At 53.6% G+C, this 13,431-nt stretch overlaps 2 protein-coding genes across 2 annotated transcripts in view; both read left to right on the plus strand.

Annotated features, from left to right (window-relative positions):
• ETFB (electron transfer flavoprotein subunit beta) overlaps positions 1-2,741 on the plus strand; it is a 14,262-nt gene extending 11,521 nt beyond the window's left edge. The window contains exon 6 of the mRNA XM_017512454.2: positions 2,531-2,741. Within this exon, the coding sequence (XP_017367943.1) occupies positions 2,531-2,701 (171 nt within the window). The 3' untranslated portion in view covers positions 2,702-2,741. The remainder of the gene's footprint in view (positions 1-2,530) is intronic.
• A 3,339-nt stretch (positions 2,742-6,080) lies between these two features.
• The window catches only part of VSIG10L (V-set and immunoglobulin domain containing 10 like), an 11,398-nt gene continuing 4,047 nt past the window's right edge, over positions 6,081-13,431 (plus strand). Inside the window, exons 1-7 of the mRNA XM_037732805.1 lie at positions 6,081-6,227; positions 6,305-7,162; positions 7,627-7,920; positions 8,037-8,321; positions 9,197-9,451; positions 10,430-10,708; positions 11,061-11,357. Of these exons, the coding sequence (XP_037588733.1) occupies positions 6,191-6,227; positions 6,305-7,162; positions 7,627-7,920; positions 8,037-8,321; positions 9,197-9,451; positions 10,430-10,708; positions 11,061-11,357 (2,305 nt within the window). The 5' untranslated portion in view covers positions 6,081-6,190. The remainder of the gene's footprint in view (positions 6,228-6,304; positions 7,163-7,626; positions 7,921-8,036; positions 8,322-9,196; positions 9,452-10,429; positions 10,709-11,060; positions 11,358-13,431) is intronic.

Genomic DNA, 13,431 nt, shown 5'->3' on the forward strand with positions numbered 1-13,431 from the left:
TAGGGAGTGTTGACTGCATCATCTCAGCCTGTAGGGAGTGTTCACTGCATCATCTCAGCCTGTAGGGAGAGTTCACTGCATCATCTCAGCTTAGAGGGAGGGTTCACTGCATCATCTCAGCCTGGAGGGAGGGTTCACTGCATCATCTCAGCCTGTAGGGAGAGCTTACTGCATCATCTCAGCCTATAGGGAGTGTTCACTGCATCATCTCAGCCTGTAGGGAGTGTTGACTGCATCATCTCAGCATACAGGGAGGGTTCACTGCATCATCTCAGCCTGTAGGGAGAGTTTACTACATTATCTCAGCCTATACAGAAGGTTCAGTGCATCATCTCAGCCTAGAGGGAGAGTTCACTGCATCATCTCAGCCTAGAGGGAAGGTTCAGTGCATCATCTCAGCCTATAGGGAGAGTTCAGTGCATCATCTCAGCCTGTAGGGAGGGTTCACTGCATCATCTCAGCCTGTAGGGAGTGTTGACTGCATCATCTCAGCCTATAGGGAGAGTTCACTGCATCATCTCAGCCTGGAGGGAGGGTTCACTGCATCATCTCAGCCTGGAGGGAGGGTTCACTGTATCATCTCAGCCTGGAGGGAGGGTTCACTGCATCATCTCAGCCTGGAGGGAGGGTTCACTGCATCATCTCAGCCTGGAGGGAGGGTTCACTGCATCATCTCAGCCTGTAGGGAGAGTTCACTGCATCATCTCAGCCTATAAGGATGGTTCACTGCATCATCTCAGCCTGTAGGTGTGGGTAACCCCCCATATAGGCACCGAGGAATGAGAGCTAAGCAGAACCCTGACACAGTTAGGGCTTGAGGAATATCTCACTTTACAGTGCTACTACTCAGCTATTTCCTTTTATATAATCCTTTACATAATCATATATTAGTTTATAGAAATAGGGCTTGAAGAATCCCTTTATATAATCCTCTATATATAATCATATAATAGTTGATAGTATGAGTGCCTAAAGAATATTTCCCTACATATATACCTATAATTATATCTTAGTTCATAATCGGAGGAATGCCTAGAGTGGACACAGTACAGAGCATGAATTAAGGAATAAGCAGTTTATAATCGGAGGATTGTCTGGAGCAGACACAGTGCAGAGCATGAATTAAGGAATAAGCAGCTTATAATCGGAGGAATGCCTAGAGCGGACACAGTGCAGAGCATGATTTAAGGGAAAAACAGTTATACCAGGACAAGAATCCATGGCCCAGGCAGCAGCGTTCAGTATCGTAAATATACCCGCTGTATGGCAGGCTTGGGGCGAGAGCCACTCCTCCTGATAAAGGAGTTGTAGGACCTTGCTCCAGTTCTTGTGGAAGGCTGCCCTCAGAATGGCAATCCACCTTGGTGACTGTGAACTTTATCAGCTCTTGCTACTGTGCTGCTTGAAAAGCATCTTCCCATAGAACCCATTGGAAGCTGCCAGAAGGTGGCGGTAACCTTGACAGCTCTGTCACTGCTATGTGACTTAAAGCATCCTCCTATAAATTTTCTTAGTAGTTTCCCATAGATAGAAGTATTGCACACTGCATCCTCTTCACTGTGCACGGCCCACCTTCAAGCCTCGGTGACCTAACGGGGGTGAACCCTTTACTGCACACGGCCCTTGCCTTCGTGGGAATGGGTCCCTTGCTGTGCACTGTCCACCTCCTGGCCTACGTGACCTAATGGGGATGGACCCCATGTTTTATTGCTCACGACCCTATCACTATCCTTAAAGATGATTTCACTCACTGCCCTGCCCCCTAACCTATACACAATAAATACTCATGCTTCTGGACATTCGGGGCCTCGCCTGACTCTGCTTATAAGGTGGTGCGGCGCCCCCCGAGCCCAGCTGCGTTTTCTTTGTACTTCTGTGTCCTGTCTCTTTATTTCTTGGATCCTGTGCCTCAGCACAGCATAAGGCTCACCCCACGACCCTGTGGGGCACTCAGCCTTACATCTGGCTCCAACGTGTCCTACAGTAGAGAGGGTTCACTGCATCATCTCAGCCTATAGGGAGGGTTCACTGCATCATCTCAGCCTATAGGGAGTGTTGACTGCATCATCTCAGCCTATAGGGAGGGTTCACTGCATCATCTCAGCCTATAGGGAGTGTTGACTGCATCATCTCAGCCTATAGGGAGGGTTCACTGCATCATCTCAGCCTATAGGGAGGGTTCACTGCATCATCTCAGCCTATTGGGAGCCTTCAGCATGTCATTTCAACCAAAAGTCCACTGAGTCATTACTACCAAAAGGATGGGTTTGCCAGTCTGCTGCAGCCAGTGAAGGGCTTCCTGAGTTGGTTACCTAAAGGAAGACTGCTGCAGTAGTTGGGCCTCCCAGCCAGCATGAGTTATCCACACCAGGTGTGGCCCTGTGAGAAGTTTCGTGTGTCCTGGCCAGTGGGTGTGTCCAGAGGGTTCAGCCCATGGGACTGGTCTGCAGGCATGGCACCCATGGGAAGGAAGTGGCAGGAGGGTGGCAGGGCTTCCGAATCCCTGTGAACAGTGGCTTCCCATGTGCAGAAAGCCAAGAAGAAGAAGATCGAGGTGATCAAGCCTGGGGACCTGGGCGTGGACCTGACCTCCAAACTCTCTGTGATAAGCGTGGAGGACCCGCCACAGCGCACAGCCGGCGTCAAAGTGGAGACCACTGAGGACCTGGTGGCCAAGCTGAGGGAGATCGGGCGGATTTGAGCCCTTCCCAGAGATGGCAATAAAACTGACTGTCCACATCTGTCTCTGTTTACTCATTTCCTAGAGACACATTATTTGGTTCATTCAACATTTACTTGAGTCTTCTGTGTGCCAGGCCCTGTGGATCCAATCCCTGCCCGTGAGGAGTTGATGCGGGGGACAATGAAGACAAAGGCAGCTGTAATTCGGGTGAAGTATGCTAGGCGTGGAGGCACACTGGGCCCTTGGGAACCCAGCTGGGAGACCTGGCCTGGCTTGTGGGAGCAGAGATTTCCCAGGGAGATGACATCCAAGTTGAGTGTTGGAACACAAATATCTGAGGTGAGTGAGAAGAAGGGCTTTTATTCACAATGTTTGCAGGACACTCATTCTCTCTTGTATCCCCAGTCTCAGCAGGGACACAAGAGAGAATGAGGCCAGAAGCTTTGGTTCTGGTCTGAGACACAGACGAGCCACAGACAATCAAAACCTGGTGTGGCAATGAACAGCCCGGGTCTAGGGCCAGATTAATTTTTTTTTTTTTTTCCCAAGATGGGGTTTCACCATATTGGTCAGGCTGGTCTCAAACTCCTAACCTCAGGTGATCCACCCACCTTAGCCTCCCAAAGTGCTGGGATTACAGGCGTGAGCCACCGCGCCCGGCCAGATTAATTTTTTTTTAATTATTATTTTTTGAGACACAGTCTTGCTGTGTTGCCAATGCACACACCACTGTGCCCGGCCAATTTTTGTATTTTTAGTAGAGATGGGGTTTCACTGTGTTGCCCAGGCTTGTCTTGAACTCCTAACCTCAAGTGATCTACCCACCTCAGCCTCCCAAAGTGCTGGGATTACAGGCGTGAGGCACTGCGCCTGGCCTAATTTTTTATTTTAAAAATCGTGTTCCATTCCTCTGGCCTTCTGACAGAGTCAGATATATTGATTTCATGTCCTCACTCTCAGCTTTGCCAGCTAGGTCTTGGGTGATTCCTTCCTGTCTTCAAGCTTCCTTTGCCTTATCTGCAGATCAAAATAGTAACGGCATCATGTAGGTGTTAAGGGCATGGGTTCTGGGTCCCAGGGCCCTGGATCAAATCCCACTTGACCCATTCCTGGCTCTAGGAGGGTTGGGTGGGCAACTACTCCCTGAGCCTCAGTTTCTTCCTCTATCAGATAGAATTAGTGATACCTACATTCTGGTTGTCCGTTCTGGCGTAACCAGCCCAAAACTTGGTGGCTTAATATAACACTTGTTTATTGTGCTGTTAAGTCTGGAATCTGGGTAGGGCTCAGCAGGGACAGCTTGTCTCTCCTCCATGCAGGATCAGTTCGGGTGGCTCAAATGGGGTCAGGGGATTGACTCCAATAGGGCTCACCCACATGGCCAGCAAGCTGGCTGGGGCTGCTGACCAGGGGGCCATGATTCCCCTCCACGGTCCTGCTTGAGTTTCCTCACAGTGTGGGCGCTGGGTTCCATGAGGGAGTGTCCTATGATACAGAAAGCGGCATGTGCCGGCCTAGATGCAGATCCTGGCACCGGGTCCCTTCCATGCTAGGCTCTTTTTCTAGCAGTCACAGAGCCTACTCAGATCCAAGGACTGGGGACATAGACCCCGCATCTTAATGGGAGGAGGCCCAAATTTGCAGCCCTCTTTAAGCTACATAATCTACTCCATGGAGTTTTGAAAGGTTAATTTATGTAGCACACCCAGAATCACACCTGCTATCCAAAAAGTGATAAACATATATTATTACCAGTATTAGGTCTGGCATGGTGGCTCATACCTGTAATCCCAGCACACCCAGAACCATAATCCCAGCTCATACCCATAATCCCAGCACTTTGGGAGGCTTAGGGGAGCAGATCACCTGAGGTCAGGAATTTAAGATCAGCCTGGCCAACATGGTGAAACCCCATCTCTACTAAAAATACCAAAATTATCCGGGTGTGTTGGTGCATGCCTGTTATCCCAGCTGTTCCAGAGACTGAGGCAGGAGAATCACTTGAACCCAGGAGATGAAGGCTGCAGTGAGCTGAAATTGTGCCACTGCACTCCAGTCTGGGCAACAGAGCAAGACTCCATCTCAAGAAATATATATGTTATTACTGGTATTATTACCCCAGTTCAGAGGACTGGGAGCTGAGCAGAGACCCTAAGCTCAGCATGGGATGGCAGGAAAAGCTATCAGGAGTCAATGGTCTGAATATCCTTGTCCCAAGTCCAGCTTCTCCCTCTGGCTGTGAAACCCCCTGCAGGTCCCTTGACCTCTCTGAGCCTAAGTCACCTGGCACGTAAAGTGAGGATAATGACACTCAGCTCATAGGGTATTTAGAAGGGTTGAGCCCGATGATGCATACGAAACATGTAGCGTAATTCCTGGCTCAAACGAAGTGGTAATTACCATGGTTCTTAATAAGGTGAGACCTGAAGGACAAGTTGTGGTTTAGCCAGGCTGGAGGGAGGTGGAGAGTGGGAGAGAGCATTCCAGGTAGAGGACTGGGAGGTGAGATGGGAGGCAGGATAAGAACGTCAGGATGTTTAAGTGCTGGGGTGGGTGACTGGGTGGGTTTGCTTTGGAGCTTGGATGTCTCCAGAGGGTGCTGAGGAGCCAGGGGAGAGCTGTGAGCAGGGGAGGACAGGTTCAGCTCCGGGTGAAGGACCCTGGCAGGGACTGGAAGAGACTGGGCAGAGGAGGGCAACGGGGCAGGGAGAGAGGACAGGGCCTGGGCAGTGAGAACTGAGAGGAGGAGAAAGGACAGAGAGGTTTAGGAGGTAGGAGGGGTGGGACTCAGTTTGACAGTGGGGAGGGGGAGGGAGGAGATGGGAATGTTTCCCAGCATTTTCGAAGATGGTGAAGCCATTCTGGAGGTAGAAGGAAGTTTGGGTTAGAGGAAAGATTCTGAGTTTAGCAGGACACAGGCCATGTGAGGGCCTCGGGGACGCAGAAATGCAGCTCTGGTCTCAGGATAGAGGCCCTGGCAGGAGGTAGCACCTGGAGGCTTGGTTCTGAGGGCAACAGAGAGCCATGGGAGGGTTTGGAGCAGAGGAGGAGCAGGATTAGATGTGGGTATCTGAGGCTGAAGGCAAGACAGAGTGGAAGGGGCCAGGAGGCTGGGGATGAGGAAGCCTGCTCTCTGGCTGTGGCCCTCAGAGGTGGGGCTCTGAGAAAGGTCGCCTCACCCTCCTCCAGGAAGTCTTCCTGGCTTTGTCCCACAAATTTGCTACCACATTTTTAGCTGGGAATCTTTACTTCATTTTCCACTTAGGGGTGGGGAGTGCAGGGATCAGGCTGAGCCTCCCTGCAGGTAGGACCAGCTAATGAAGAGTGGGGTGGGGTGGGCACCTCAGCCACCACATCGGGGTTGGGGATCCTGGCACCTCCCTCTGGGTCTGGCTCCCTTCCCCTCCCAGGAAGCTAAGCTACCAGTCCTGTTGGACTCGTCTCACCCGGGAGGGAGAGGTGCAGTCCTGGGTCTCGCTCCAGTGTCCTTTCAGTAAGGCCAGCACCATGGACACCCCGCAGGCTCTGCCACTGTTCCTTCTGGGTAAGTTTCCTGCTCAGTCCCCTCCCAGTCAGTCTCCCTGAGCAGCCTCCCCCAATGCCTTCCCCTCTTCTCTGCAGCCTCCTTGATAGGGGTCCTCACCCTCGGATCCTCTTCTGGACTTCAGCAAACCAACTTCTCCTCTTCCTTCTCTTCGGACTCAAAGAGCTCTTCTCAGGGGCTGGGTGCAGAAGTTCCCTCCATCAAACCTCCCAGCTGGAAATTTCCAGATCAGTCCTTGGATTCAAAAGGCTCTGCCGGAATCTCTGATTCCAGCTGGTTTCCTGAGGCCTTGAGTTCCAACAACATGTCTGGATCCTTCTGGTCAAATGTTTCTGCTGACGGCCAAGATTTGAGCCTGGGTTCCCCCTTCTCTGAAACCCCTGGTTCTGAAGTATTTCCTGGTATTTCGGATCCTCAAGTTCCTGCCAAAGACCCCAAGCCTCCCTTCTCTGTTAAGACCCCACCTTCAAACATTTCTATTCAAGTCCCCAATACCAAAGTATCTGTTGAGGCCCCAGATTCAAAATTCTTCCCTGATGACATGGATCTTAAACTCTCTGCCCAGAGCCCTGAATCCAATTTTTCTGCAGAGACCCACTCAGCTGCAAGCATCCCCCAGCAGATGGGGGGCCCACTCGCTGTGCTGGTGGGGACCACCATCCGGCTTCCCCTGGTCTCAGTCCCCAGCCCTGGGCCCCCTGCTCCTCTGGTGGTCTGGCACCGGGGCTCTAAGGTGCTGGCAGCTGGTGGCCTGGGTCCAGGGGCACCTCTGATCAGCCTGGACCCTGCTCACCGAGACCGCCTGCGATTTGACCAGGCCTGGGGGGTTCTGGAGCTCTCCTCTGCCCAGCTGGATGATGCAGGGGTCTACACGGCTGAGGTTATCCGGGCAGGGGTCTCCCGGCAGACTCAGGAGTTCACTGTGGGTGTGTATGGTAAGTGGGCCCTGGGGTCCAAAGTGCAGGAGGCAGGGGCTGCTCTGCTCTGCTAGGCCTTGGGCAAGTCACGGTGCTGTTCTGAGGACGTTTCCTTCCTGGAGAAAGGGGTCCCCGGATGGGAGAAGAGGACTCCTGTCTTGAGGAAGCGAGGAAAAGAGCTAGGGTTCAAGGCAGGGGTGTTTGTGCAAAGTTGGACCTGGGATCGAGACTCCTGGGGGCATGGACTCCTGGGTCTGAGGGAGGAGGAGGAGGCTGGGGACCCCCTCTGGCAAACTCCTGGTCCTGGAGAGGAGAGGGCTGGGGGCTCAGACTCATGCGTTTGTGAGAGGAGACGGATGGGGCTCGGGACTCCAGGCGATTAGAGGGAGCAGCTGCTGGGGCCAGAAGTCTTAGGTGTAAGAGAGGAGGGGACCAAAGATGGGCTCCCGGACAGGGTCCTGAGCCCGTTCTCCCTCTCGCAGAACCCCTACCCCAGCTATCGGTTCAGCCCAAGGCCCCAGAAACAGAAGAGGGGGCGGCCGAGCTCCGGCTGCGCTGCCTGGGGTGGGGGCCGGGTCGTGGGGAGCTGAGCTGGAGCCAGGATGGACGAGCCCTTGAGACGGCGGACCCGGAGGGAGCCGAGCCGCCCCGGATCCGCTCAGAGGGAGACCAGCTGGTCATCACGCGCCCTGTGCGCAGCGACCACGCCCGGTACACTTGCCGCGTCCGCAGCCCCTTCGGCCACCGGGAGGCTGCCGCCGACGTCAGCGTCTTCTGTAAGTGGGGGTGCCTCGGGTTGGGGACAGGGGGTACTGGGGGCCGAGTCTCCCGGAGTCCTAGCGGAGTCCCAGGTGACCCCGACCCTCGCGGTCCCGACCCCTCCTCCCTCCAGACGGCCCGGACCCGCCGATCATCACGGTCTCCTCGGACCGCGACGCCGCACCTGCCCTCTTTGTCACTGCGGGCAGCAACGTGACCTTGCGCTGCGCTGCCACCTCGCGGCCGCCCGCCGACATAGCGTGGAGCCTGGCGGACCCGGCCGAGGCCGCGGTGCCCGCTGGGCCGCGCCTCCTGCTGCCCGCGGTCGGGCCGGGCCACGCAGGCACCTACGCCTGCCTGGCTGCGAACCCGCGCACCGGCAGCCGCCGCCGCTCGCTGCTCAACCTCACCGTGGCAGGTGGGAGCCAGGGGCCGGAGAGTGGGGGGCGGATCCCTGGGGGTGGGGGTGGGGCCGGAGGGGCGGGGCTAAACGAAAGGGGCGGGGCCAGCGAGGAGCCGGATACCGGCGGGTGGGGCAGGGCCAGCGTGGGGGCGGGGTCACCAAGAAGGAGGAAGGATACTCTAGTAGGCGGGGCCAGCGAGAAGGGGCGGAGATACCTAGTGTAAGGGGCGGGGCCAGAAAGAGGACAAGGGAAGGAACCAAATGGAGTGGCAGGTATGACCAGGACAGAGGGGCCGGCCCAGCACTGAGAGGGCGGACATCCCTAGGCAAGGAGCACTCTCGACAAAGTCGACAGCAGAGTTAAATAGCAAAGAGTGGGAGTTACAAAGGGAAAGAACTAAGTTGTCTGGGCCAGTAAGTGGGATCAGCAAAAGGAGAAGGTACCTGGGGAGAGGGGCGGAGTCACAAGGGAGAAGGGCGAGGTCATTTGGAAAGCGGGCAGAATTATCTTAGAAAGGGGACGGGGTCCACAAGGAAGGGCGAGATATCTAGGAAAAGAGGAGGCTTCTCGGAGAGCAGTCCAGGAGGCGGCGAAGAAACCTGGCGGAAGGAGTGGAGCTGAAAAGGAAAAGGCTGAGTTACGTTTAGGAAGAAAAAAAATCATTTTATGAAGATGCCGTTTTCTTAAGAAAGCTGAGCGGTCAGCGGGGCTTCGGGCTACCTACTTAGCGGAGAAGTTAACGGGGAAAGGGAACGGGATCGCAGGTGGGAGGTGTGAGCACCTTTGGGGCGAGGCTAGTGCAGAAGGGTGGGGTCACCGCGCGGAGAGGCGGGGCTGGAGAAGAGACGGGCGAGGGACTCCATCTTCGTTCTCTCCCTTCCCTTCGCAGACCTGCCCCCCGGGGCCCCACAGTGCTCCGTCGAAGGGGGTCCCGGGGACCGCAGCCTCCGCTTCCGCTGCTCGTGGCCCGGCGGGGTCCCTGCCGCCTCTTTGCAGTTCCAGGGTCTTCCTGAAGGCATCCGCGCCGGGCCGGTGTCCTCCGTGCTGCTGGCGGCCGTCCCCGCCCACCCCCGGCTCAACGGCGTCCCCATCACCTGCCTTGCTCGCCACCTGGTGGCCACGCGTACCTGCACCGTCATCCCGGGTGAGAGGGCGCGGGGCTTTTTTTGTGCTGTTTGTTTCTCGAGGAGGAGAGAGACTTTTTCTTTGGTCCTTTGGAAATTCTGAAGGGTATGGGGTACCTCCTTAGTACAAGGAAGAGGCAGGACTAAACTTTCTTCAAACTAGAAAAGGGACAAAGTTTTTTCTATACCTCGTGGTGGAGGGGTGCAGGGACGGGTGTAGAAGGTCATCACTTTCCCACGTGTTCAGAGAGAGAAAGCAGTGATGGTTTTGTTTATTATTTTGTTTGTTTGCTTGTTTTTATTTGTTTTGAGACGGAGTCTTGCTCTGATGCCCAGGCTGGAGTGCAGTTGCTCAATCTCGGCTCACTGCAACCTCCACCTCCCAGGTTCAAGCAATTCTCCTGCCTCAGCCTCCCGAGTAGCTAGGATTACAGGTGGATGCCATGACACCCAGCTAATTTTTGTATTTTTAGTAGAGACGGGGTTTCACCATGTTGGTCAAGGCTGGTTTCAAACTCCTGACCTCAGGTGATCCGCCCGCCTTGGCCACACGAAGTTTTGGGATTACAGGCATGAGAGCCCAGCCAAAACAGTGATGTTTTAGAGAGTAACGAGGCCGGGGGCGATAATCGAAGCACTTTGGTAGTCAGGGGCGGGGGGATTGCTTGAGCCTTGGATTTCAAGACCAGCTTGGGCAGTGTGGCAAGACCAGGTCTTATAATTATTATTACTATAAAATAATAATAATAAAGAAGAATCAATAGCTGAGAAGAATATTAGTTTCCCAGTACAGGGCCTGCCCCTATGGTATGTGTTCAATCAGTGTTTGATGAGGAAATTAGGTAATGAATAAATAAGCTAATGAGTGAGTGAATTGGCAGTTCTTTCTCAGGTGGCCCAGGGCTTACCACCATCTGATTTAAAATAGGGCATAGGACCTGTTCTTTGAATCCAAGATAAAGTCTTGACTTTCTTGACTCGGCTTCTCCCACCTGCAGAGGCCCCCCGAGAGGTGCTGCTGCATCCGCTGGTGGCAGAGACACGGTCAGGGGAGGCAGAGGTGGCACTGGAGGCCTCTGGTTGTCCCCCACCCTCACGGGCATCCTGGGCCCGAGAAGGGCGGCCCCTGGCTCCAGGAGGCGGGAGTCGCCTGCGGCTCAGTCAAAATGGGCGGAAGCTGCTCATCGGCAACTTCAGCCTGGATTGGGACCTGGGAAATTACTCCGTGCTGTGCAGTGGGGCACTGGGTGCTGGCGGTGACCAGATCACCCTCACTGGTGAGCCACGTTATTTCCAAGAACCCAGAAGTCCAGGCCCCTCTAGCCCTCAGACCCAGAAGTTCAGGCCCCAGACCTTTCCTCCCTCAGACCTCGGATCCAGGCCTGCAGTCCCTCCTCCCTCAGACCCTGGAGTCCAGGCCCCAGCCTCTTCTCCCTCAGACTCAGGGGTTCAGGCCCCCAGCCCCTCCTCCCTCAGACCCAGGAGTCCAGGCCCCCAGCCCCTCCTCCCTCAGACCCAGGAGTCCAGGCCCCCAGCCCCTCCTCCTCCAGACCCAGGACCACAGTTCCCTACCTCCCTTCCCTCTCCCCTCCCAGACCCACAAATCCAGCCTCCCCCACATCTCTCTAGGACCCTCCATATCCTCGTGGAGGCTTCAAAGAGCCCGAGATGCAGCTGTGCTGACTTGGGATGTGGAACGAGGGGCCCTGATCAGCAGTTTTGAGATCCAGGCATGGCCAGATGGGCCTAATCTGGGCAGGACTTCAACCTACAAGGACTGGGTCTCCCTGCTTATCCTGGGGCCTCAGGAGCGGTCAGCTGTGGTGCCCCTTCCATCTCGGAACCCAGGGACCTGGACTTTTCGGATTCTGCCCATGCTGGGGGACCAGCCAGGGACTCCATCGCAAAGCCGGGTCTACCAGGCCGGTGAGTGAGTTGGGGCTGTCAGCACTTTCTCCCGGGCTTCCTGGTAGTCCAATTAGCCATTCTCAGTCTGTTGTGCCAGATCCTCCCTCTCTCCCTGTTGTAGTGTCCTGGGGCCTGCCCTAACAAAGTACCATCAACTGCATGGCTTGAGACAACAGGAATTTCTTCTCTCCCAGGTGTGGAGGTCAGAAGTCTAAAATCAAGGTGTTGACAGGGTCCTGCTCCCTCTGAGATGCTGTGTAGAATCCTCCTGTGTCTCCTTTTAGCTCCTGGTGGCAGCTGTTTTGTCCTTGACATTCCTTGGCTTACAGCTGCATCACTTCAACCTCTGCCTCCAGGTTCTCACAGCTTTCTTTTCCCTGTGTGTGTCTCTATCCTGTTTTTTTTTTTTTTTGAGATGGAGTTTTACTCTCGTTGCCGAGGCTGGAGTGCAATGGCACGATCTCAGCTTACTGCAGCCTCCGACTCCTGGGTTCAAGCGATTCTTCTGCCTCAGCCTCCCTAGAAGCTGGGATTACAGACATGTGCCACCACGCCCAGCTAATTTTTGTATTATTGGTAGAGATGGGGTTTCACCATATTGGCCAGGCTGGTCTCAAACTCCTGACCTCAGGTGACCCACCCACCTCAGCCTCCCAAAGTGTCGGGATTACAGGCATGAGCCACCACACCCAGCCTCTGTCCTCTCCTCTTCTTCTAAAGACACCAGTTATATTGGATTAGGATCCACCCTCATGACTTCAAATTGACTTGGTTACATCTTCAGAGACCTTATTCCAAAATAAAGTCACATTCACAGGAACAGAGGTTAGGACTTCAACATATGTTTTTCTTTTAGGGTGGGCACAATTCAGCTGATAACACTCCTCCATTGGAGTGTCTCAGGATTTAATCCTCACTTCCCAAAGTGATTGTGCTCACTCTCATGGCCTTCAATACTCAGATGACTCCCACATGTCTTATCCTTAGCCCTGACTTCTCTCTTGAAAAGGATGCTCCCTGCTTAAGATCTTCACAGTTTTTTTTTTTGTTTGTTTCCTGGGACAGAGTCTGGCTGTCACCCAGGCTGGAGTGCAATGGCGTGGTCTCAGCTCACAGCAACCTCTGCCTCCTAGGTTCAAGCAATTCTCCTGCCTTAGCCTCCCAAGTAGCTGGGATTATAGATGTGAGCTACCATGCCCGGCTAATTTTTTTTGTATTTTTCGTAGAGACAGGGTTTTGCCATGTTGGCCAGACTGGTCTTGAGCTCCTGACCTCAAGTGATCCACCCGCCTCGGCCTCCCAAAGTGCTGGGATTAGAGGCATGAACCACCATGCCCAGCCAAGATCTTCACTTTGGATGTCCAATTATCATCTCAAATGTCATGTGTCCAAAACAGACCTTTTGATGTTTTCCCTCAAAACTGCATCTCCCAACCCTCTGGTCTTCCCCCATCCTCATAAATGTCACTACTCACAGGCCAAATCACCCCTAACATCCTAATTGACAGCAAGTCATTGCTGTCTAAATTGACAGTCCATTTTCCTTCCAAAATATTTTTCATCTTCGCTCCAAGCCTCTGGTCAAAGACAGCATCCTCGCTTGTTTGGACTGTGACAGCTGTTTATCTCGCCTCTTTATATTCCCTCTTGCTCGCCTATAATCCATTCTCCATGTAGAAGCCAAAGTTATGAAAATCAGATCATGTGGCTGCCCTACATAAAAGCCTTCCATTAATTTCTGCAGGACCCTCTCAGGATCTGGTTCCTGGAAACCTTTTCTACTTCACCCTCCACCTGCAGCCCCCTCCTTCCATATTATCCACCCACATTGGCCTTCATTGAACAGAGAAAGCTCTTTCCTAGTTCTGGGCCTTTGCATTTTACACCCTTTCCCCAGGTTTAGTATGACTGCCCCTGGTCTTTATTCTTCAAGTCTCTTTCAAATGTTACTTTCTCAGGGACCTTAGCTCATCACTCTTACTAAATGTCACATCCCTTCCCACTATTTCTTTTTTTTTTTTTTTTTTTTTTTTTTTTTTTTTTTTTTTTTTTTTTTTTTTTTTTTTTTTTTTTTTTTTTTTTTTTTTTTTTT

This window comes from Cebus imitator, unplaced genomic scaffold (genome assembly GCF_001604975.1).
Source record: "Cebus imitator isolate Cc_AM_T3 unplaced genomic scaffold, Cebus_imitator-1.0 Scaffold473, whole genome shotgun sequence".
Taxonomy (NCBI): Eukaryota; Metazoa; Chordata; class Mammalia; order Primates; family Cebidae; genus Cebus; species Cebus imitator.